The 25,814-nt window shown below is 39.2% G+C and overlaps 2 protein-coding genes across 5 annotated transcripts in view; one reads left to right on the forward strand and one right to left on the reverse strand.

The window, feature by feature from the left end:
• st3gal5 (ST3 beta-galactoside alpha-2,3-sialyltransferase 5) overlaps positions 1-10,306 on the forward strand; it is a 31,851-nt gene extending 21,545 nt beyond the window's left edge. For all 4 annotated transcript variants that reach the window (XM_079438533.1, XM_079438534.1, XM_079438536.1 and 1 more), the window contains 4 exons: positions 7,418-7,755; positions 7,852-8,038; positions 8,125-8,283; positions 8,868-10,306. In XM_079438533.1, the coding sequence (XP_079294659.1) occupies positions 7,418-7,755; positions 7,852-8,038; positions 8,125-8,283; positions 8,868-9,125 (942 nt within the window). In that variant the 3' untranslated portion in view covers positions 9,126-10,306. The remainder of the gene's footprint in view (positions 1-7,417; positions 7,756-7,851; positions 8,039-8,124; positions 8,284-8,867) is intronic.
• A 3,941-nt stretch (positions 10,307-14,247) lies between these two features.
• LOC306883089 (transcription factor atoh8-like) lies at positions 14,248-25,530 on the reverse strand. Its single transcript, XM_079438181.1, has 3 exons — positions 24,861-25,530; positions 17,256-17,447; positions 14,248-15,107 (listed from the first exon to the last, which is right to left on the reverse strand). Exons 1-3 carry the CDS (start codon positions 25,308-25,310, stop codon positions 15,102-15,104), a joined length of 648 nt encoding a protein of 215 aa, XP_079294307.1. The 5' UTR covers positions 25,311-25,530; the 3' UTR covers positions 14,248-15,101.
• Positions 25,531-25,814: the final 284 nt, after the last annotated feature.

A 25,814-nucleotide genomic window follows, 5' to 3' on the forward strand; every position in this document is an offset into this window, starting at 1 on the left:
TCCGACTCTCTAACCATTAGGCCACGACTTCCCCAATAAATCATTAACAAGCATTACATAATGTTTAACTAATCATTACTTAATATATATTCACATATCTAAATATGAGATAATGTGCTTGTTAGTTAACTATTAAACTTATTAAACGTTACCAAATGATTAACAGATCATTATTTAATGTAAATTGCAAATGTCATTAAACTTTTAATTCATATGATCATGCATTTTTTTTAAAATCTTCAAATGATTTTGGCAGATGGTTTACAATGATTAAAAGATTCATTTATAAATCATTACCAAACATTATATAATGCTTAACTGATCATTAGTTCATGTTTACAAAAGTCATTAAACATTCAATGCGTTTTAAAAACCTTAGAAATGACACTATTACAAGTTTATTTGTTAATGTACTGTTGAATGCTGAGAAGTGTCATTTACACTTCAGATCACATATTAACTAATACTCATTTTTACATTTACAAATGTTGTGAAAATGTAGCTTAATTATTCATTTTAAGCACTTCACAAACTATTCATGTTAATATATTAATGAACTCATAATCACAGTCTGTAAAGGTCATATATTTGGTCTTTGTTTGTTGTGTAGATGTGTACTATTTGAGTGTCTTAAATCATTTATTAATAATTTATTAATGTTTTTGCAGTACCCAATCTAAAGTGGGCACTATTCATCAGTTGTAAATGTTTATAAACATTTACTAATCATTAGTACCTTTATGAGCAGTCATTTTGATGGTAAAAAGTCACCGCAATTCACCCTATTTTCAAATCTTTACAAATCATTTATTCATGTTTTTGCAGCATCCAATCTAAAGTTGAGACTATTCATCATTTGTAAATGTTTATAAACACTTACTAATTTTTAGTATCTTTATTGGCACTGGACTTTTAGCTACTGTAACAATGTTTGTGTCAAGGGTGGTTAGTTTAGTTTAGCTAAATGCTTATATAAGGACATAACACACATTATAATTTGGGTGCAAAACATGTTTTTATTACCTCAACACTTATATTAGTATACTATTGTCACGGGTGGAGAGAGACGAAGACTCACATGCTGGCGAAAAGTGGGTCTTTTAATAAAAGAGAACAAAAAAATGAACAAAAACCACCCCGAAGGGGAAAAACAGGCAGACAGAGAACTGCAGTACCTGCAAACATACCCACACATACAACTCAAACATCAAACAGGAAATAACGAAGCAGCACAGGACTGCAGACATCAGGAGAATAAATAGGGAGACAAACGAGGAGGACACAGGTGAAGTCACTGAAACAATAATGAGATAACAAGGAGGGCGGGGTCAGACAATAGACAGGAGAGCACATGGCACAAACCACAAACAACAAGCCATGTGCTCAAACAAACACACAGTGACATCTGGTGGCCAATAAGGGCACACCAGCACGACGTGACAACTATTGTATGTCATTAAACAGAATATTCCTTGAATCATCCATCAACAGGAGGGGAAAAAATTATTTTCAAGAACATACTTATTTTATCATTTTTCAAAGCAATGCAATATAAACAGATTGAATCGTGTTTCCTGATAGTAATCAAATTGACCCCTGTACACTTGTTGACCCCTTAACTAACCTTAAACCTACTCATAGCACCAAGCCTGTCCCTAACCTTACCCGTATCACACCTGTGTTGTGCATTAACAAAAGCTTTTAATCATTGTATAACATCTGATCAAATCATTTGTACATTTGTACAAGATGTGCATGATCATAAGAATTAGAAGTTTAATGAGATTTGAAATCATTTTAATTTACATGAAATGTTAATTGTTAGGTAATGTTTAATACATTTATTAGTAAACATTAACACGCACATTATTTCACGTTTCTAGATGTGTGAATATATTCTAACTAACGATCCGTTAAGCATTACAATGTTTGTTTATGATTTATTAATGAAAGTTATTATAAAGTGTTACAGAAATAAGAAAACAGAGAATGGAAAAACATTTGATTCCTGGATATTTCTCCATTCTGTTTTTGAAAATATTACATTAGGAATTTCTGAAAATGAACTCATTATGCAGGTGTTTTTTTGAGCATTTGGAGCAGGCATCCAGAAGTTGAATGATCGATCGCAGATCTGTTTGTCTTTACCATAAGCCAGTTTATGTTGAGCTGCACTACATGAGTGAATGACTGTTTGTCTGAGTCCCTGCGACCAGCAGCAGAGAAAGTGAGTGGTTGTTTAAATCAGACTGTCCGATATCTAACCACAATTACAGTATCAAACCCACATGTCAGAGGTGAAGATAGGCACTATATAAACTTACTATGATATAACTGTGTCTTAAGAACTACAGTAGTCAACATTTGAAGTGGATCAAAACCGTTCATCAAAGTTGTCCTAAGACAAGAACGAGTATTGTTTTGGTTTTAGGACAACTTTGATGAACGGTTTTGATCCACTTCAAATGTTGACTACTGTAGTCTGACCAACTAGCACTTAGGTAATCAGTCTTACTTTTGGATTCAAATTAGACCAGTCTACATTTGTATGTAAACAATAGGGGTGTAACAATCCATTGATATGTATCGATACATCAATCAAATGTCTAATGATACAATGTAACGATGTGACACGTTAAATATCAATATACAGTCATGGCCAAAAATATTGGCACCCTTGGTAAATATGATCAAAGAATGCTGTGAAAATTAACCTGCGTTGTTAATCCTTTTGATCTTTTATTTTAAGAAATTCACAAAAATCTAACCTTTCATTGGATAATAAGAATTTAAAATGGGGGGAAATATCATTATGAAATAAATGTTTTTCTCTAATACACATAGGCCACAACGGCACCCTTTTATTCAATACTTTTTGAAACCTCCATTTGCCAGTTTAACAGCTCTAAATGTTCTCCTATAATGCCTGATGAGGTTAGAGAACACCTGACGAGAGATCAGAGACCATTCCTTCATCCAGAATCACTCCAGATCCTTCAGATTCACAGCTTCTTCTCTTCAGTTCACCTCACTCATTTTCTACAGGGTTCAGGTCAGAGGACTGGAATGGCCAGCAGAAGCTTGGTTTTGTGCTCAGTGACCCATTTTTGTGTTGTTTTTGAGGTTTGTGTTTGGATTATTATCCGGTTGGAAGATCCAAACATGGCCCATTATAAGATTCCAACGGAGTCAGTCACTTATTGATTTTTTATCTGTTGGTATTTGATAGAATCCATGATGCCATGTGTCTGAACAAGATGTCCAGGACCTCCAGCAGAAATATAGGCCCACAACATCAAAAATACAGCAGTATATTTCATTGTACACATGGGGTACTTTTTATCCCTGTGTTCACCAAACCCATCTTGAGTGTTTGCTGCTAAAAAGCTCATTATGATTTGAAGCCAGTCCCATTTGAAGTTCCAGTCCTGTCTGATAACTGAATATGCTGGAGTTTGTTTTTGGATGAGTGAGGAGAATTTTTCTTGAAACCCTCCCAAACAACACGTGCTGATGAAGGGGCTGTTTGACAATTTATTTAAAGGTTTTCTAACCCCGAGACTCAACTATTTTCTGCAATTCTCCAGCTGTGGTCCTTGGAGAGTCTTTAGCCACTCAAACTCTCCTCCTCACCGTGCATCAGGACGAGACACACGTCCTCTTCCAGGCAGTTTCATAACATTTTATGTTGATTGGAAATTATTAATTATTGCTCTGATGGTAGAAATGGGAATTTTCACTGCTCTAGCTCTTTTCTTAAAGCCACTTCACTAATTTGTGAAGCTCAATTATCTTTTGCTGCACATCAGAAATATATTCTTTGGTTTTTCTCATTGTGATGATGATTAAGGGAATTTGGGCTTTGTTTTCCCTCCTATTTATATTTCTGTGAAACAGGAAGCCATGGCTGGATAATTTCATGTTCATAATCACCCTGGAGTGCTCAAAACTGTGAATATGAATGGGAATATACTTCACAGATATTTTACTCATAATAATTTCTAGGGGTGCCAATAATTGTGTCCGAGTATTTGAAAAAAAAAAAAAAAATTTAAATTTTTAAATAAAAGATCAAAAGGATTTTAATATTGACAGATACTATATCGCAATTTGATTTAAGTGTACTGACCTGTTCTTTATTTATTCATCAAAAATATGACACATTACGTGAAATTCTGCGTTTTACAGTAAATTCCGCTTTTATGACTGGATCCGCGCTTCCGTCCCATGTTTTCTGCACCGAGTTTGAGGAAATCATAGACCCTACTAATGAGCAAACGAGTATGATAAGCTCATTGTGAGAGTAAAAGAGGGGGACAATGTTTATTTAAAAAATCTGCTCGCGCGGATCACTTGCATTTTTTCCTTATAATGAAACAACAAAATAATAATAATAAAAAAAAGAAAACTTAAAATTGGGGCTCGTCACATACATGAGAAATATTTCTCAGGGCTCTACGCTTACTTTTCTTTTTAGGAGCGCTTGTGCTCCTAATTTAAAATATTTAGGAGCACGGTCAAAAAATTAGCAGCACCTTCAAATCAATAATCAACAATTCTGATCAAAAATTAACCTTCCCATTACGAGGTGATATTTGACTCCTTAAAGTGATTTACAGGGGATTTAGTTTTTACCTTTGTAATGGCATTTTTCTAACTTTATTAAAAGTATGGCATCTTTTATGTCAAATTCAAATGGGACGTGTTTCCACTCTTTGTAACCACCATTTTTCTGTACACTTTGCATATTACGGTAGTTTGCTCCTCATCTGATTTTCTGTAACCAAACCAGTTGCAAATTGTGGAGGTAGCTCCTCGCGTAACAACAAGCTCCTCCTCATGGAGCGTTCACACCAGACGCGAATGAAGCGTTAAGCGCGAGTGATTTACATGTTAAGTCAATGCAAAGATGCGAATAGACATCCTGTCGCGCAATTCGCGCGAATGACGCAGCGCGAATTGAGCGTTTAGAGCGAAATTCTATACATATGCTCTCTGTGGCAGTCATACATGTGCGCCTGGCAGAAGCCCCGCCCATGACGCGAATTCGCGTCTGTTGTGCAGTGAATTTCACGCGCGAATGAAGCGAGTAAACCCAAATTGTTCACGCGTCCAACTACGCGCGAATAGCGCGATTTATTTGCGCAAGTCGCGTCCGGTGTGAACGCACTGTCAGCCTCACGTCCGCCTTCCGCCATGCTTGTTTTCACTCCGCACGTGAACAGTGAATCGGGCGCGCACAAAACTACGTCATCAACTAGACTTATCGTTATTATCGTGAGGAGACAAATTTTTATCGTGAGGAGAATTTTCAACGGTATATCGCCCATCCCTAATCTGAACCCTAAACACATTTTGTCAAAACAGCCTGTATTGTCCACTTCCAAAGCGTCGTGAGTTCACGTTTTACTGCAGAAGCCGAGCGTTCTTGTTGTTTGTGAACAGAAGCCGATAAGTCCATTCTAGCGAATCAGCGCGCTGTATTCAGGTCAGGTGACAAGGCTACTTTCCCTTTGAAAGACATGCTAGCTGAGAGGAGTTTCGTCAAAGCTGACTAAAAGTGATCGAGGATGGATAATTCCGACGGACTTGATGAATATCCTGTGATATCTTCTTTAGGGTGTAAAAGGAAAGTAAAAGCTGAAACATTTTCATGGATACTCGCAAAAGCAGCGTGTTACAATGATGAGGGAAACGCTCTGTGTATTGCGTGTAATCACATCCAGAATCTATAATCACAACAACAACTTTTGTCAGGAATGTGCATTGTCAACTGAGGAGATTACAAAGATTAAACAAGTGTTTTTTTAACTCTAAAAACATGAAATGTGGAGTTATATGCGTTTGCTATAAAACAATCTTATAATATGAAAAAAAAACTTTAACTTTATTAAATAAATTATTAAATTAACTTTAATTTTGTAAATTACCTGTATTTAAGTTATTATTACTTAACCAAAACAACCAAACTGCAATTTGATTGATATTACCTGGAATGCGTAATAAAAAAAAAAACTTGATTTCTGAAAATGAAAAATAAAAATGGAGTTATCGGTTTTTGCAAATGAACTCTTCATATGTACTTGTAACAAAAAACAATGTAGTGCTTTAAAGGGATAGTTCACCCAAATATTTAATGTGATGTTTATCTGCTTACCCCAAGGGCATCCAAGATGTAGATGACTGTTTCTTCAGTAGAACGCAAACAAAGATTTTTAACTCAAACCGTTGCAGTCTGTCAGTCATATAATGGCAGCCAATGGGACTCACGGCTTTGAGAGAAAAAAAAACATACACAGACAAAACCAAATTAAACCCTGCAGCTGACGATACATTGAGGTCTAAAGACATGAGGGTATTGTGCAATCGGTCTGTGCAAGAAACTGAACAGTATTTGTATTGTTTTTTACCTCTGATCCTGAACGCATTCACAACATCCAGCATGTGATGCATCATCATCTTCTTCGGTGGATCGCAGACTTATAAGTGCATTACTGCCACCTATCTTTCAAATGGTCCATTATCGCAGAAGATATCTTTGATTTAATAATTGTGCAATTATATTGTCTGTGTTTTATTTTTTGCGTAGCTTGTCAGTGAAATATGGCTCTGTGTAGTAAATGCTGCTCCATCTGAAAGCATGTGATGGAGATTTACTGCTGATTAGAAAACCGGCTTTACTGACAAGATGTGCATGACTGTCACATTCGATTAATCGTGCAGCCCTACTTCTGCCTGCTCTTCTGCATGTGATTTGTCTGTTCAGATCAGTGTGGGAAGAACAGCATATGGTTGGAATGAAAATATATTCCTCATCTGTAAGTCATTTTGGATAAAACTCCGCTAAATGAACAATTTTAAAATTAAATTTAAATTCACTCTCTTGATAGTCGCTGCCGCTTATGGAAAAGCAGATGTGCCCTGATAGCAGTGCCATGCAACTTTTCTTTTCTGACACCCACTTGTTGCAGAGAATTGAAAAGAAGTCAAGTGATGTTATGGGGCAAAAATAATAATAAAAACAACAGTCCAAAGGCAATGGTGGCAAGGACATCCATTATGAGAGCTGTGTTGTCTGCATATCCATGAAAGCAAATGCTATGCTTCCTAATATCAGCTAATGCAGTTCTTCTCAGCTCCGGTCCTGGGCACAGAACTGCATTCTATATTTCTGATTCACACATACAAATCCTGTGGCTCCCTAAAACCGGAGTTATGAACCACTGACGGTCAGATATTTAAGCAATGTCAGGTAGGATCTAAACCAGACTAGTGCCTGTCCACGATTGCCAAAACATGAAATTTATTTACTATATTTGCTGATGTCCCGTTTACCATGAGGTAAATTGCACAAAATAAATGTTTTCAGTTGGGTAAATATGTGCGTCTGCATTAAGCAGTGTATTTTCACTTACAGCGTGTCCAGTCCTATGTCCAAGACATACTAGCCCAAGAATGCAGTCCTTCTTTCGCCCGACGGAAAATGGAAGCTGAATATCACAGCTCCACACCAGTGCTAGAGCCCTTCTTGGACAAGAACACTCATCTGAATGAACAAATATTCCAATATCTCCCACCATTTGGTTTCCTGGACATGAAGAACAAACTTCAGGAGATCCTGAACCTCCTACCAGCCTCTTCTGAAGAGAGACGTGGAGGGAGGGACTGTCGGCGATGTCTAGTGATTGGAAATGGAGGGATACTGAAAGGACTAGGACTCGGACCTCTTTTTAACCAGTTTGATACCATCATCAGGTGAGAGTCTGCTCATCTTAAATTGTCTGATTTAGCTAAAAGTGTGTGTGTGTGTGTGTATATATATATATATATAGGACTCTTGTTTGTGTGCAGATTGAACAGCGGTCCAGTGCGAGGTTTCAGTGCAGATGTCGGGAACCGCACCTCCATAAGGATGAGTTATCCTGAGGGCTCCCCAAAGGTCTGGGAAGACATGGATTCTGATCTCAGATTTGTGGCTGTAATCTATAAATTTGTTGACTTCCACTGGCTTCATGCGATGATTACCAAGACGTCTGTTGTGAGTGCTTGTTTGCGCATCAGGCAAATGATTGTCTAGATCACTGCAGTATGTCTGAATGTCACATTTAACACGTCACCTTTCAGTCGCTGTGGGACTGGCTGTTTTTCTGGCAGAATGTGCCAGTGAGTCTCCCGCTCAAGGCCTCCCAGTTCCGTCTGCTGAATCCAGAGATTATTAGAGAGACAGCTTTGGATCTTCTTCACTATCCCAGTGTTAGAGAGCACCTCTGGGGCTGGGACCAGGTGAGCTGCTTTTCTTAGCTTTTATAGGGCGGAAGGTTTTGGTTTTATGTGTTAAAATGATGAACATATTTAACGCAATACCCCGTTCCATCATCTTACCGTGTCTGATGACCATGATGCAGGACGACTGCCTGCATGATGGAATCTGTTAGAATGCAGTTATACAAGTCTAAAATTCTAGTAATGAGGATAAAATAATCACCCTCTTATATTTATCATATGATATAAGTAAATAATAAATCCACAGTTTTGAACGAATCAAGTGATTGAGTGACTCATTCATAAAAACAGTCGCTTGCTTCATTTCTGAATGAGTCAGCCATTGTATAATGAATCTAGTGAGTCAGTGATTTGGAGACTAATTTGTAAACTTCGTTTTCAAACAAATCAGCTGTTTGAATGAATTAGTTTAATAAATGACTGAAACGTTGCCGCCATCTAGTGGTTTTAGTTTTCACAGAGTATCATTTCTTTTTTCAAATAATATTTCAATATTCAATTATTTAAATTTTTTGTATATGAAACATTTCATAGCATCGTGTGTGTGTTTAAAATCAATTCTTAAAATGTTGTTTCCTCTCCAGAATGTCCCTACTTTAGGAGTGTCTGCGCTCAATCTGGCAACATACCTGTGTGATGAGGTGAGCTTAGCAGGCTTTGGCTATAACCTCAGCCAGAAAGATGCTCCTCTCCATTACTACGACCACAGACTCATGACATCCATGCTAAAGGAAGCCATGCATGATGTTCAGACGGAGACGGTTTTCCTCAAGCGTCTGGTAACGTCCGGCACTATTACTGACCTCACGGGAGGAATCCACTGCAACTTCTGTTCAAGATGACTGTCTTCTGCTGAGGGACAGACTCTCACAGTGGCACGTGTGAGGAAGATTTCACACCAGTGAGGGAATAACTGAAAACAATAATTGACACTACTACTGAGTATTGTACCATGTTTAAAGCTGTGATACTGGTGCTCTGACTATTCTGTTTTTTTTATCAGATCAAAACAAGTATCACAAAAAGATTGAGGTTTTAGATTAAATTTTTTATTTTCATTTTTAGTGTCTTTTATTTTATAAAGCTATTTTGCCAAAGTAAAATATTTTATTTAAAGCAGTTTGGTGGGAAATCGATGCCTCCTTTTTTTGTGTGAATGTTTATATTAATAAGCAATAAAACGTAAGCAGATTGTAGTTGTCTGAACATGCAAAATATTATAATTTGTAATTTGCATTATGCATATTTTTTGTTAATGTTATCTGTATTATCTATATTTTGTTGTCAGTGCAATAACTGTACTTTTCCAATAGATGGAGCCGTTGTAGAAAATACACTGAAACAGTCTAGTAAACGTCTAGTAAAGAGAAATGACATTCATCTTTGATTTTTTGGTCACGTGAGGTCACAAAATTGCAGAAAACTGTTCCAGACTACATCTGACACGTGATAAATTGATTTCTTATTTCCATTTGCCCTTCTCTCATGTGGACACTCTCTCACACACACACACAAACACACGTGTTCATACACAGGATACTAAAGTTTCCTTTCTGGCTCCTGCCACTATTTTGAGGAGCTGTAATGAGCTAAATGATCTCCAGCTAAAGACTGCAGCGGTCATCTTCAGTCTTCCTGCAAGTGTAGATCTTTTAAATTGTTTGTTGTTCTTCTGGGCTGATTAATGTTAGCTGTCTTATTTCAAAAGTGCACGGGACAGCATTTATGTCTCAAAAGAACTCCGCGAAATGAGTTTCAAGAGTGTCTGGGTCATTTTCAATTTTACTTGCAAGTCCTAAGTAATGAAGAAATATTACTCACTGATACAATTGCAAGACAGTATTGAGATTTTCACACTTCGTTAGTCAGTACAACCATTTTCATACTCTGCCAGTGTCGTTTCAAAGCAGTTTTACAGAAAACCATGTCTTTCATATTTAAGACGCAAGACACATTTTTAGTTTGTGCTTCATCAGTGTTTTTTTAAATGCTGTACAGACTAATAAAATACTTTTTTAAAGTCATATTTGATGTTGATAAAGCATTTGATATTTGGCAGAGAGCATGGATTTCAGTTGTCAATGTTATCTTCATTGATAATATTTTATCCCAGCTTTTCTCTGTTAACACAAAAATTCTCCCTTTCTAGTGTTCTTTTTTTTTTAGATACTTGCAGTTCTTAAACTTTAAACTCATTTCCTGACTTTCCGAATCTTCCAACAAAATCCCATCTAGTTTGAATTCCCTAAGTAGCCTTAGATAAAAAGGGTGTATTGCCTATTCCATTAAGACTGATCCCCTCCTTTTCCACTCCTTCGCTCATTTATTCAACAAGAGTAGGAATCGGACCTTTGCCTCACATTTGAGGATGAAACTTGAAAGGTTAGGATTGTGATCCCGCCCCAGTAGTATTACAGCACACTGTGGGTTTTTGTTTGCACCATTTGGTGTTTGTTTTTGCCATCTGATGGAGCGTTTTGACCCGGAAACAGTGACGTGTAATATCAGTGCTGTAGCTGGAAAGAATTGCAGTTGTCTTCGAATGGCAGAAGTACCACAACATCAGAAAGATCAGGCCCTTTCTGACAGAGCATGCTGCACAACTTCTTGTCCAGGCCCTTGTCGTTTCCAGGCTGGACTACTGCAATGCTCTTCTGGCTGGTCTGCCATCAAACACAATCAAACCTCTACAAATGATTCAGAACGCAGCGGCACGACTGATCTTCAACGAGCCCAAAAGAGCGCATGTTACACCTCTCTTCATCTCCTTGCACTGGCTACCAGTGGCAGCTCGCATCCAGTTCAAGTCACTGATGCTTGCGTACAGATCTACCACAGGCTCAGCACCCTCCTACTTCCACTCACTATTACGAACCTACATCCCCTCCAGAAGTCTGAGATCTGCTAGTGAGCGACGCCTTGTGGTACCATCACAGAGAGGCTCAAAATCACTCTCCAGAACATTCTCGTTCACCATTCCTGGCTGATGGAATGATCTTCCCACCCCTATCGGGAATGCCGGATCCTTGGCAATCTTCAAGCAACAACTGAAAACTCATCTCTTTCGGCACTACTTGACTTGAAAAAAAAACCTTAATCTTTCCCTCTATCTTTCTCTCCGCATACTAGCTTATTTGAACAATGACTGAGACTTGGTGTTACGAGCACTTCCTCTGTCTGACTGCCTCTTCAAGATGAATCGCTTCTTGTATTCCCCAATTGTAAGTCGCTTTGGATAAAAGCATCTGCCAAATGACTAAATGTAAATGTGCTGTGCAGAGTATTCAGACAGGTGGATGTGATTTTCCTGATATTGTGGAACACCACTTTTGGTGAGGTTCACAGCATTTTTGTCCATCACATGGTTTCATTTATGCCTTAACAAAGCCCTGTGCTGGAACGGAGCCACATATTTGAATGGGGTCACACTTTTACACTTATGCGTCTTAATGCTTTTCTTCCCATTAGCTAAGACAAATCATAAAACAAAAAGTCCTTTGGTTTATTTAGTCTCTCCTGTTTCTCCTTGCCTAGACAGCAACTTGGAAAACATATTTTGTAATAAGACTGATCCAGTACCTTGTGAATGAGTGTGAGATCTGCATGCTATACAGATGTGCCAGCCTGATGATATTCAGTTTTTCTGTTTAAATCATTTATATGAAAAACTGGTTTTGACAGCCTGGTCAGACCACACCCTGACCGACCCAGAGGGAAGAATCCTGATGCTCCCTATGGCCAGTCTGTCCCTGTATGAATGGACTCAGTAATGTTACATATGTAGAAAGAGATGGGGCCCAGCATCGACCCCTGTGCTACCCCAAACACCTCTCCTTCCCAAAAGAGCTTAAAGCTTCTTCCCTTCTGGAAGGTTCAGCAGAAAGAGGATGGGACAGATCTTGAGGCAGGTCTCACCAAATGTTGGGAGACAGAGATGGACATTCACCACCTTTTAGAAAGTCTGTGGTAACAGTATGAAGACCTGAAAGGCACAAATGAAAATTATCAATAATTGGTAATTACAATGTAAATCACAATGAAACCAAAACAAATATAGTTGTTGTTGTGGTGTAATTGTACACCAACTGGAGGTTTAGAGAAGCAAACCTCTTGTTAAAGGATACCTATTATGCCACTTTTTACAAGATGTAATATAGGTCTCGGGTGTCCCCAGAACGTGTCTGTGAAGTGTCAGTTCATAATACCCCACAGATCATTTATTATATAATTTTGAAAATGCCCATTTTGAGTGGAAGCAAAAACTCATAGTTTTCATGCATGTCTCTTTAAATGCAAATGAGCTGGTGTTTCCCCGCTCCCTTTTGTAAAATAGGGACACAGCTCATACCTCAGATACTCTGCTAAAACACGTGTTTGGTTTTGATTGTCACATCTATTGCACTGAAAACTTATTTGCATGCGTTTTAAAGCCATATCAGTTTAAACTTCTGATATAGGGTTTTCTGAGCGCACACATCTGAAGCTCGCGCACAGAAAGCGCTTAAACTGTCAAATACACACATCTGTGTGGCAGCAGTGTAATATATAGTAAATAAATCAATAAATGCACTGCTGTCTTGTCTCCTCTGAGGCTGGGACTCTAAATAGTGTTCTGTGCTCTTCAGTGCAGCCGATGACAGAACAGTTAGCATCAGGGTTGCCAGGTTTTCACAACAAAACCAGCCCAAAACTAGCCTTATCTCATTTCGAGGGGGGTCCACCAGTAAAGAATCACATTCTGGGGGTAAAATACACGTTTTTGGCGAGCTTCCCTTGGTAAAATTTGCATTCCAAGGGATAAATATGATGTTATTGGGGTCGTTTAAACCCGCAGACATGAAAAACAACCTGCGGCAGCAGCTCAATTTCGAGGACTTGGCAACACTGGTTAGGAGGCTTTGCTCAAACTTTCGTCATGGCATTAGAACTGGTACACCACTGTCGCTTGCAAAAAACACGATGGCGGTACCATGGGTGGAAACTTGCAGATTAAGGGGCTGTAATATTACAATAAGATCTCCTTTCTATGTCACAGGGGGAGCAAAATCTGAGTAGTTCGGTTTTTCACAAGCTTGCAGAGAAAGGCTTACCAAAACATTTACTGGGGTCTATTTCACATTTTCTGAGTTGTTAGATGCACCGGGGACCGATTATAGCACTTAAACATGAAAAAAGTTTGATTTTCATGATATGTCACCTTTAAAGGAAATCTGCACAGCATAGGACATGCAAAAAGTCCAATTGTTCTGGAATCTTTGAAAAAATCACTTTAGGAAATGTGCAGGTCAGACTTATGCTCATGTGAGATGGAACCAGACTATCAGGGGTGAGTTCAGTGAAGAAGACCAATACTCTTGTCTCGGAGTGCTTTCCTTCAGATAGAAGGAAGGAATGACGTATTCAAAGACTGCAATGTGAGATCTTGACGTGGTGGACAGATGGTCTGAGAAGGGAATGAAAGTATCGCTCTGTCTCTTTTCCTGGCAGTATCAGCGGACCATGATAAGAGTATGATCACAGAGGATGATTTGTGAGACATACAACATTGTGTGAGGTTAAATGCTTGAATTCTGAACACATTCAGAGCCAAACACAGTTCCAGAATGTTACTTCATAAAATGTTATATTAATACAATACAATAAATATTTTGTGTAAGTTTCCCTGAAATGTTAACAGATGGCTCATCTTCACATAAAATAAATTAGTTTTTTCTATTGACTAATTCTTTGTTATATCACGTGATAATCGACATCCTCAAATAGAAGTATCTGTCTGATTTCATGTCTAATAATCTGACTCCACTTCTCCCTGCTATTTCAAATCATTTTAATGCACATTTTGATGTTTTCACAGAAAGGAGTTCAATTTATTAAAGCCTAATAATAAAATGAAAGTGACCAGTAGGTTTGGCTTTGATGAGCAAATACAAAGAATCAATCACTCAATGATTGTTTATGTTGTTTATGTACTATTTGCTTAATGGTGGGGACAGAAACAAAAAACCTTTGCATGTGTGCGCGTGTGTAGAACAACAGATAATACTGACTTTGAAATAATTAAATCGTTCATTAATTTGTTTTAATGACGTGATAGAGGCTTGTTTGTGAATCCCTCACAGGTCAGAATGTTAGATCTGGTTGCTCCTGGAGTTTGATGTTTTGGCAGGTCACCAACAACTGACTATTAATGCCTTAAAAAAGCAGTTCTTCAGTCATGAAGATAAATTCTTGGACTACGTTTAATTACAACAAAGTATTTCAACAGTAAATACATTTATAAAATACAGTCAGCGACTGGCTGACAGAGCCAGAACAAGAACGATTGTTAATACAAAACAAATGGAAGACGAGATGAGTGCTGAATTTATTATATGCATTTTCATTTATATGATTGTTTATGATGTATTTGATGAAATAAAGAATACAAATTATATGGATTACAAAAAGGAAAGAAAATGTGCTCTTTCTTGCACATGGCAGGACATTTTTGACAGAATTTGCACATAAATTTGTAGCTGTGTTTGATTTCCTAAACCGTATAAGAACACTGCAAATCAAAAAACAATAAATAACCAGTCTGCTGCAACATGGAAAATGAACTGATTTCACATCATCTCCGTTTCTGCTGTGCAAAAGTTGTATAGCATATTATTCAGAGCCTGGAGCGGTTTTGTTTTCGACTCGGTTATCTGTAGTAAAGTCAATAGTGCAGTGTAAAATCACTTTATACTTTCTTTACAAGGCTTTCCCTGCACGGGGAGAGTGTCTTCATGTTGATGGATTGAGCTCCTTCTTTCTCCACCTTCACTTTCTTCATTTTATTCCTGTTGTGAAGAACAACAACAGAATCAGTGTTAGCTGCCAAAAACACAAACAACAAAAGCACGCTATTCTGACTAGATGAAACGGACTTGTTGCATTGCAACATTCATGCACATTTCCATGTTAGCTCAGTGCTTTTCAAGCCTCTGCTGTGCCAAAACATTTTTCCCCTCAGACTCACTGGCTCTACTTGACAAAGGGATTTCTTTCTTGGCCGGCGCCCCTCCTCCTCCCGTTTCCCCTCGCCTCTCTAACAGCTGCTCCGTGGAGCCGTATCCTAAGAGAGTGATGAGCGCTGCGTTTTTATTTCAAAGTGTTTTTTTGGAACAGATGGCCAAGGGAGAACTGGGGAGCGGGCCAAGAGCGCGCTGGGGAATGTGCCAGTTCCTGCAGGAGTGCGTTCTCTGGGCTCGGCTCGCGTGCCTTCCCCCTGCCCTCTGCCCTGAGTGGCGCCAGCAGGACTTCCCAAGCAGAGCTGCGAACATCTGGTGTCTGGCTCTGACAGGATGGGGGGAGCGCATGAGCTCACATGCCTGCCTTCACACACAGCCTGCTGGCTCTGTCACAGCTGCTCCGTTACTGCTAATAATCTCATTACAGACACTCTGAACTCTCCTATCAGAGGAAAAACACACTACGTGGGAGTCATGAGCGACAGCAAAGCAGGACTACATAGATGACGGTGTCATAAAACTCCCCCAGAAACACATCAATCACTCTGTTAATTCAGCCGCGGAGGAAAAAGCTGGCGGAACACCCAGTCCTGCTTCTGACAAAACCTGATGATCATTTCATTTAATGGGATGGTTATTAGATGAGGGGAAATTCCCTCTAATTGGTGCATATACGCACATAATGTATGTTCTGCCTTGGTTACTGTTCTCGCTTGCAGGAAATATCACTAGAGGATGGCAGAATTATGTCTAAGAATATAGAATGCAGGCTTACACTTTAAACTGATGGTTCAGGATTTCTACGAACCGTCAGTTAACTAATAGACTGTCTGCTTAATATCTGCTCACAATTTATTTTGATGGACATTCTATTGACTGTCAGTTCAGTGCTGGGAAGTGATTGATTACACATAATCAGATTCCAAACATTTAGCATTTGTACTACTTAATTACAGTATATTATATATAATTATACTTAGTACTAAATTAGAGTATATTACATTTTAAAATGCTTGTAATCAGATTATAGTTTCTTTTTTATGGATTACATGTTCACAGAACGGCAGTAAATTATTCATATATTTTATTGATTCTGGAAGTCTGGACAAAAATAATTCCCAAACGTTTTGTCACCCCTTAAAATAACATATTTGTTGAAATATCGCAGAGGACGTTAATATTTCAATAATTTAGCAACACATTTGCATGTTTACAGTTCTGATGTCAGTTAATGGTCATACTAACAGGTACATATTTTATATTTTTAGTGTCCAAGTGTTTAAATTGCTTTTACTTTACATTTTTATGATTTAATTAATTTTTAGGTTATCAACTCAATATTCACTCTCTATCAACTCATGCATTTTATGATGCTGACATCAAAACATCATATATATATTTTATTTTTCTTCGCTTTTTTATATCAATATGGTACGTTTAAAACAAGTTTGATAAAACGTCATCTAAAAGTAATCTAAAAAAAGTAGTCAGATTACATTACCTAATATTGAGTAATTGCCTACAATTTGTAAGTAATCTACACAGCTCTGACTACAAGTCACTTTGCAAGTAACAATATCAACTTATTCCACTAATTAGAGAACTAGTAAACTGTTAGGTTAGGGTTTAGGTTAGAGTTAGCTGACGTGTAGTTGCATGTATGTCTTTTGAGGAGCATCAAAATAAAGTGTTAACAGATATTAAACCACTAATTCTAATTCTAACTAATAACTGCTGGATGACATGTAGTCGCTAAGTTTCTTACAGTAAACAGAAGTCTAAAGTGGACTCTCAAAATGAAGTGTGACTGAATGCAGTTCAATCTTAAGGTTCTAGTCAGCGTTCTATAATTATTCACAGTTTGTCGGTCAGTGTGGTTCACATGAGAGCAACTTGTCTTTCTAGAGGCACAGGGTGAAATGCACACCTTGTTTTCATATAATAGCGTTTATGACAGTTTGGACACAGACTGGTTACCTTCCTCTTCTTGGAGCGTCCCTCGGCCTGCAGCGTCCGGGTGCACTGCTCCACACACTCCCTAAAGCTCAGCTGGCACTGGTCCGGAGTGTAGTCCAGGTCTGCCAGCTGAGCCAGCGACAGTATGTAGTTGCAAGCGATTCTTAATATAGCCAGCTTGGAGAGCTTCTGGCCGTACGAGTAGCAGGGCACCTGTGAAAGCAGACGAGGGTCAGCATGCGAGGAAATGCAGGCCGTCGATGTATCAAATGTCAAAGATCAATGTGATGATTATGAGGTCTAGAGAAACAAACAACGAAAATTTATTATTGACTCATCCTCACAGGCAGGTTAATCTGTTAAAGAGATAGTTCATCCAAAAATTAAAATTAGCCGATGATTTACTCACCCTCAAGCCATCCTAGGTGTATATGATTTGCTTATTTCAAGGCAAGGCAAGTTTATTTATATAGCACATTTCATACACAGTGGTAATTCAAAGTGCTTTACATAAAAGAAAGTGAAATAGACATTAAAAATCAATAAAAATATGGAAATAAAAATAATAAAAACAAGGAAATTTAAAATGATATAGAAATTGATTTAAAATGAATTTAAAGAAAATGATTATACATAAAATTCATTGCAGTCAGTTGGGACATATAGCACAGTGCTCATTCAACAAATGCACAGTTAAACAGATGAGTTTTGAGTCTTGATTTAAATGTGGCTAATGTTTTAGCACATCTGATCTCTTCTGGAAGCTGGTTCCAGCTGCGGGCCGCATAATAGCTAAAAGCAGACTCCCCTTGTTTTGTGTGAACCCTTGGTATTTCTAACTGACTCGATCCTAATGATCTGAGTGGTCTGTTAGGTTTATATTCAGTGAGCATATCAGCAATATATTTAGGTCCTGGGCCATTGAGTGACTTATAAACAAGTAAAAGTACTTTAAAATCAATCCTAAATGTAACTGGAAGCCAGTGTAAGGACCTGAGGACTGGTGTGATATGCTCAGATTTTCTGGTTCTAGTCAGAATCCTGGCAGCAGTGTTCTGGATGAGCTGCAGTTGTCTAATGGTCTTCTTGGGAAGGCCGGTGAGGAGACCATTACAGTAATCCACCCTGCTGGTGATAAAGGCATGAACAAGTTTCTCCAAGTCTTGATTGGAAACAAAACATCTAATTCTTGCAATGTTTTTGAGATGATAGTATGCTGATTTAGTTACTGCTTTGACATGACTACTGAAACTAAGGTCTGTCTCCAGAATCACCCCAAGATTTCTGACTTGATTTTTCGTTGTTTGACCCCCAGAGTCAAGGTATGCATTCACCTTGAGAACTTCATCTTTGTTTCCAAATGCAATGACTTCAGTTTTCTCCTTGTTTAACTGAAGGAAGTTCTGGCACATCCAACTGTTAATTTCATCAATGCATTGGCAGAGGGAGTCAATGGGGCTGTAGTCATTTGGAGATAAGGCTAGGTAAATCTGGGTATCATCAGCATAGCTGTGATAGGCAATTTGGTTCTTCCTCATTATCTGACTTAGTGGGAGCATATACAGGTTAAACAAGAGCGGTGCAAGAATTGAGCCTTGTGGGACTCCACATGTCATGGCCGTCCACTTAGACTTATGCTCTCCTATACTCACATAATAACCTCTCCCTTCTAAGTATGACCTGAACCATTTGAGTGCCATCCCAGAAAGCCCGACCCAGTTTTCCAGTCTCTCTAGAAGTATGTTATGATCGACAGTGTCAAACGCAGCACTAAGATCTAGTAGTACCAGCACTGATATTTTGCCAGAATCAGAATTGACGCGAATATCATTTATTATCTTAATAAGTGCTGTCTCTGTGCTGTGATGTGCTCGGAAACCAGATTGAAAATTGTCCAGGTATCCATTTGACTTTAAGTAGTTGTTCAGCTGATTAGAAACTACCTTTTCAATAATCTTACCTATGAAAGGAAGATTTGATATGGGTCTATAGTTGCTCAACATGGTGTTATCAAGATTGCGCTTTTTCAGAAAGGTCTTAACAATGGCAGTTTTAAGGGAGTTTGGAAAAGTCCCAGAAAGAAGTGAGGCATTCACCACTTCTAAGAGATCAGCTTCTAAACAGTTAAGCACATTTTTGAAAAAGGATGTGGGAAGTGTGTCAAGATAGCAGGTTGAAGATTTAAGGTGCTGTACTATTTCTTCCAAAATTTTATCAATTTTTTTTAAAAACACACATAGTCACTTCTTTTTGAAATTGCGGTCGAATCTGTGTGACCTCTGCATAACTTGAGGATGTGCCAATCTCCTTTCTGATATTATTGATCTTCTCAGAAAAGAAGGAAGCAAACTCATTGCATTTGCTGTCGGAGAGCATTTCACTGGGAATCTGACTTGGGGGGTTTGTCAGTCTCTCAACAGTCGCAAAAAGAGTGCGGGTGTTGTTTAAGTTACTGTTTCTAAGGTTTGAAAAGAAAGTCTGTCTAGCTGTGGCTAGTTCCACATTGAAAGCATGAAGGCTGTCTTTATAGATGCTATAGTGAATTTCGAGTTTCGTCTTCCGCCACATCCGCTCAGCTTTTCTGCATTGTCTTTTCATGCTCTGAACTGCTGTTGATTTTCTCCAAATTGATTTCTGTTTCCCCGTCTTCTTGCTGACCTTTATCGGAGCAATATCATCAATAACATTCTTAATTTTTGAGTTAAATGACTCCAGGAGAAGATCAACAGAGTCTGCAGAAATGCTTGGTGTTAATGATATTGCCTCCATAAATAGCGCACTAGTGTTCTCGTTAATGCATCTCTTACTGATAGAGACAGATCTAGATTCAGTGGTGACTGAGATCAATATATCAAAGAAAATACAGAAGTGATCAGATAGTGCTACATCCTTAATTACAATGGATGAGATGTTTAGACCTCTACTGATGAGTAAATCTAGGGTGTGTCCACGATTGTGTGTGGGTCCGTGCACATGCTGACTCAGGTCAAAAGTGTTTAAAACAGTTATAATTTCTTTTGTAGTTTTGATTTCTGCATTATCTATGTGAATATTAAAATCCCCTGCAATAGCAAAACAGTCAAACTCTGAGGAAATCATTGATAACAGTTCAGTGAAATCATCAACAAAGGCTGGAGAATATTTTGGAGGCCTGTAAATAATGATAAACAGGGTGTGTGGAGCACCTTTCAGCACAATACCTAGGTATTCAAAAGATGAATACTGACCAAATGACATTTGCTTGCACTGATAAACATCTTTAAACAGAGCAGCTACACCTCCACCTCTCCTAACAGTCCTGCAGACACTTATAAAATTAAAGTTAGGAGTGGCTGTTTCAGTGAGGACTGTTGAACTGCAGCTGTCTTCTAACCATGTTTCATTTAGAAACATAAAATCCAGGTTGTTTGTGGTTATTAAATCGTTGATCAGAAATTATTTATTTTTCAGTGAGCGAATGTTTAAAAATGCTAACTTGATGGAATTACATTTTGTCTCTACAGCAATCTTAGATTGATGCATTATAGGCCGCAGGTTAGATGGGTCAGCCGTACGGCTTGAGAAGGCCTTAGACTTTCTATTGCTTAATAAAACAGAAATAGAGGAGGCTACAGGCACACTGGGTTCCCGCTTGTTCTGTAAACATTTGTGAATGTTGCTGCTAATATAGCGGGGACCCGACACATATCACTGAGAGCTGTTATCAGTTGTTTTTGGTTCACCTACACCAGATGGAGAGGGGTTTGGGCCCTGGCGTTGTGGCAGCGGCCGGAGAGCTCTTGCAGGAGGAGGAGGGTGAGCTGGGCCTGCAGTCTTTGGTGGTTGTGGGGCCCGCCGTTTGTTAGTTGATATCTGGGGACTTGCAGCGAAAGAGTGGGAGAGTTTGGTCCCAGCATACACCAGTTCCTCCATTTTCTGTGAGAAGCTTAGAAGTGGAGATGCTGGAGAGAGGGATAGTGTATCTGGTGAGCAGGGCTCTGGCTCTGGTGTTTCCGCTGGCTGTGAGATGTCGTTCTGGCTTCCCTGGCTGTTTTCCAGAAAGTCGTCCTTGGGTGCTGAGTCTTGGAGCTGTTGTAGTACGTCACAGTCTGCATGTGATGAGCTCTGTGGGCAGGGCTCAGCCGGGATGTCCATGAGCAGTGCTTGTTGTGGCTGCGTGGTGTTATCAGTATCCTTGTAGGATGTGTTAACCACATGTTGACTCAAAAGCTGACATGAAGTCCTCTGGTCACTCATATTCTGTCCAGGTGTGTGTGTGCCATTCAGGCCGAGTAGATTGGCACACACCGCTGAAGGATGACGGAGGGAGAAATAGATATTGTCCTTAAGCACTCTTGCACCGAGTCTGTTTAGGTGGAGGTCATCCGGTTTAAACAGTTGTCTGTGGCCCCAGAAAAGATTGAAGTTGTCGATGAAGTTGACTCCTTTTATACTGCAGGTTCTCTGTAGCCATGTATTCAGCCCAAGCAGCCGTGAGAACATGTTAGTTCCCCTTGCTGGGAGTGGTCCACTGATGAATGACTGAACTTCAAGATTTTGAAGAGTTTCAAAGAGTTCACTGAAATCCTTCTTAAGGAGTTCTGACTGCTCCTTCCGAATATCATTCTTCCCCACATGGATGATGACTCGATTTGCAGTCTTGTGCTTCATCAGAATGTTCCGAAGTTCTTTGTTCACATCAGAGACATTTGCTTGAGGACGGCAGTATGTAGTTGTAGTCCTGCTACTGATGTTTCTGATAATAGCATCACCCACTATCAGAGTCCTGGGCTCGGCTGTGCTCTGAGCTGAGAGCCGCTGTCTGCTCGACCTTGAGCGCCTGTTAGTAGCGATGTTAGTTGCTGGCTGATTCGATCCGTGTTTAGGCACATTTGCGGATTCCTCACCCACATTCATTAATGCTTCAAATCTGTTCTCAAGCTGTATTGGGGGTGGTAGATTACCAGTGTTTACAAGTCTTGTCATAGCCGTATCTGGGGTAGAGGATGCTACGGCAGCAATACGAGATACTCGTGATAATCTGATGTCTCGATTGCCTTTGGGTCTCACTCCCTGTTTGTGCCATCGATTTGTCTGTCGATCTGTTTCGGCTTTTTCCTCTACATGTATAAACTGTTGAGATTCACTAGATTCACAGGACTCACCAGCTGCATGCTGAGGGGGTCCGTGATGACCATCTGCTGTGTGTTCCACCTGATTTGGAAGTCCAGCAAGTAACTTTGTTTCAAGAACCACAATCCTTTGTAGAAGTCTGTGACAGTTTCTGCAGCAAGTAGATTCCACGAGAGGCATTTTCTCTCGTCTGTTTCAATGTAGACAGCTGTGTTTTCCGTCTCTGGAATGTAAACTGCTGGGAAAGAATCTTAATTTTCCCCAAAAATTGTGTTGTATGAGCACTGTGCTGATCTGCTGAAGTTAAAATCTTAGAGAGATCTGACAAAAGTGCAAAAATAGGGAGCAAAGAGCAGAGCAAGTGCAAGAGCGTCCGAACAGTAGCAAAGCCGGAAGAAGGCATATTTCAGACGAAACCAATCTGAGTTATATTAAAAAACGTCCTGGCTCTTCCCAGCTTTATAATGATGGTGAATGTGTGTTATTTTTCAATATTCCAAAAGAAGTCCAATAAAGCGCATCCATCCTAAATTAAAAGTGCCTCACATGGTGCCTCACACTGCAGCAAATCAACGAGTTATTGTAAGAAAAATATCTATATTTAAAATGTTAGAAACAGTTTTCTTTAGCTTCTGCTAACTGTCATACGCACATTCACAATATAACGCCGTTCCGGCGGATGACGGAGAATGTCGGTGTAGCGTAAGCGCCGGTGAGAATATCCTCATTTGCGAGAAACAACGTTTGTTTACAGGAGCAAAGGAAGCAAAGTTTCCTTACTTTAGCAAAAGAAAACCAGTCTCCTCTCGGTTTATATCAAAATCCTCCTACATTTTTCTTTACAAATCCTGAGGTACATTTAATTATGGATGGATGTGCTTTATTGGACTTCTTTGAAAAAAAACACCCATTCACTGCCATTATAAAGCTTGGAAGAGCCAGAACAATGTTTAATATAACTCCAGTTGGATTCATCTGAAAGAAGAAAGTCATATACACCTAGGATGGCTTGAGGGTGAGTAAATCATGGGCTAATTTTCATTTTTGGGTGAACTAACCCTTTAACTCCACACAGACCCACACCATCTGATGAGAACATAAGCTGAACTGAACTTTACAGCTGAACCACATCTCACAACATCGACACTGGTGTTATCAGCACTGCACTGACTCGAGCCGAATAATCACATTTCTGCCTTCTGTAGAACAACTTATAGCTGAACTGAACTTAAATTGATGAACTTCACTCTGTCATTGATCTGAACTAACACTGAAGTGACTGGAGCTATTGCCATAAAAAAAAAAGTTCACAAAAAGGAATTGTCATGTCAGAGTTGCTTTACAGCATGAAATAGGATTTCATCGAGGTTTTCCTGGTGATTTGAAACTCTCTCTGTTATATAATGTGCTATAGAAATAGATGTGACATTATTCTAGGTGTTTGCTGCAATACTTCAAGTCGTCAATGTTCAAACAGTCATTTGCTCTTGGCTATCTTTCAAAACAGAATGAGTGTGTGGCCTGGATGTCTTATATTCAGTGAGGATCTATATTCAGTGCAGTGTTGTGGGCTTGTTACTCAAAACATTTAGTTTATTACTCATTATTAGTTACTCCTTTCAAAAGTAATATTATTACGGTATTGCTCTCTGGAAACAGTAATTAGTTACACTACTGTTTCTTCACGCCTCACAGAAGTTGTAACTGTGTATCTTCCACATATAATTCTTCAAGAATATTACTAATAACATATTTCTGCCTCATTTCACCAAAATCCACACTAGATCAGTCAGTTATGATTATACGATTATATTTCATGATGTATTTTATCAAAAGAAGTCACACAAGTTTGTAAGAAAAGATTCACAAAAAAACATTTTTAATTCTATTAATACAGTTTATATCTGGATCAGAGGGACGAGGGCAAGCCGTGTAATACCAGAGTAAAGTAATGCCACGACTTACACTACAGTGTTCAGATCATCTTTTCTCCTCACTGAATCAATGTAATGCAATATTTCCATCTGCTGAATGTTAGCTTTTCCAAGCTCTCCTGATGCTCTGGTGACTTCATGTGCTCGTGAGTCATGAAAATTAACAACACTGACTTTTTACTTAATACAACTTAATACTAACTTGTAAAAATGACTTTTTGATAAGCTTTCATGATAACACTTTAATTTGATGGTCCCTTCTGAACACTCTACTGACTATAAGTAACTTTGCAAGTACGTCAACTTATTCTAACCCTAACCTACCAGTCTACTAATACTCTACTAGCACTCTAATGAGAGTTAGTAGATATGTAAATGCAATGTTGCTTATAGTCAAAAAAATGTGTTAAAGGGACCCTCAAAATAAAGTGAAACCGCTTTCACAACAGGACAACAGTCATTCGCAGAAAAATCTTCTTGTGAAAAAGTTTCTTTGCTGCTTACAATCATTCCTTAGTTTTAATCTAACTTTGATTGCAGTGGATCTCAGAGCGCGGTGTTGCGCATGCGCAGACTCTACCTGTTTTCGCAGCGCCTCAAAGGCTGCGCTGATGGTGTGCACGCGCGTCCTCTCTCGCGCGTTCGCGAGCAGTCGGCGCGTCTGCTGGATGGCTTTGATCGACGGCTGCCCGGCGCGTTCCCGAGGCGCGTCCGCGCTCTCACCAGGCGCCTGAGAGGCGGCGCGCTGAAGCAAGGCTCGCTCCAGAGGAAAGCCCTGCGCCGGAGCGCTTCTGCCGCTCACAGGCTTCTCTCTGAGTCTGGAGTCAGGCACGGCGTTGATCCTCATGTCCACCGCGCCACTGAACGCGCTGTCGTCGAGCGTCTCTGTCTCCGCCGCGAGGTGCGCGTTCTTGTACAGTTTAAAGTAAGGCAAGCGCTCGTCGCCGCCGCGCTTCATTGGCTCCCTGGCTTTGCGCTTGAGTCTCTTGTCTCCTGAGGGCAGGATCTCGCTCAGATGAGGGTTCTTCATCGCTAAAAGTCCAGTAGGAAGGTAAAAGCGTCAGAGCAGCGCGGTCTTCAAGTCTTCTAGGAGGAACATGCCTTCTTCTCCTGCTTAAGAGCTCATGTCAGTGTGTGTTTGCGAGGGACGCGCTGCTCCTGCGGTTTCCAGACTCTTGTGAAGTCAGGCAGACATTGCCAGGACATTTTTGTGAATGTGCTCGACAGTTCATCTGTGTTTATTTAGCCTCAGTTAACACAGAAGCCCCTGTTGGTGAGATAAGCAGCGCCCAGAGAGAGAGAGAGAGAGAGAGAGAGAGAGAGATTATATAATAATAATTCAGCTCTTATTATATATCATAATAATTCAGCTCTATTATTATATATCACCAATAATTCAGCTCTTTTATTATATATCACCAATAATTCAGCTCTTTTATTATATATCACCAATAATTCAGCTCTTTTATTATATATCACCAATAATTCAGCTCTTTTATTATATATCATAATAATTCAGATCTTTTATTATATA

Source organism: Barbus barbus (genome assembly GCF_936440315.1).
Source record: "Barbus barbus genome assembly, chromosome: 17".
Taxonomy (NCBI): Eukaryota; Metazoa; Chordata; class Actinopteri; order Cypriniformes; family Cyprinidae; genus Barbus; species Barbus barbus.

Bases quoted from the DNA above. Each gene is read 5' to 3' on its own strand.
- LOC306883089 (XM_079438181.1), bottom strand. From the start codon at position 25,310: ATGAAGAACCCTCATCTGAGCGAGATCCTGCCCTCAGGAGACAAGAGA. The intron at 17,448-24,860 runs GTAGAGTCTGCG...CTGCTTTCACAG, and splicing joins TTGAGGCGCTGCGAAAACAG to GTGCCCTGCTACTCGTACGG.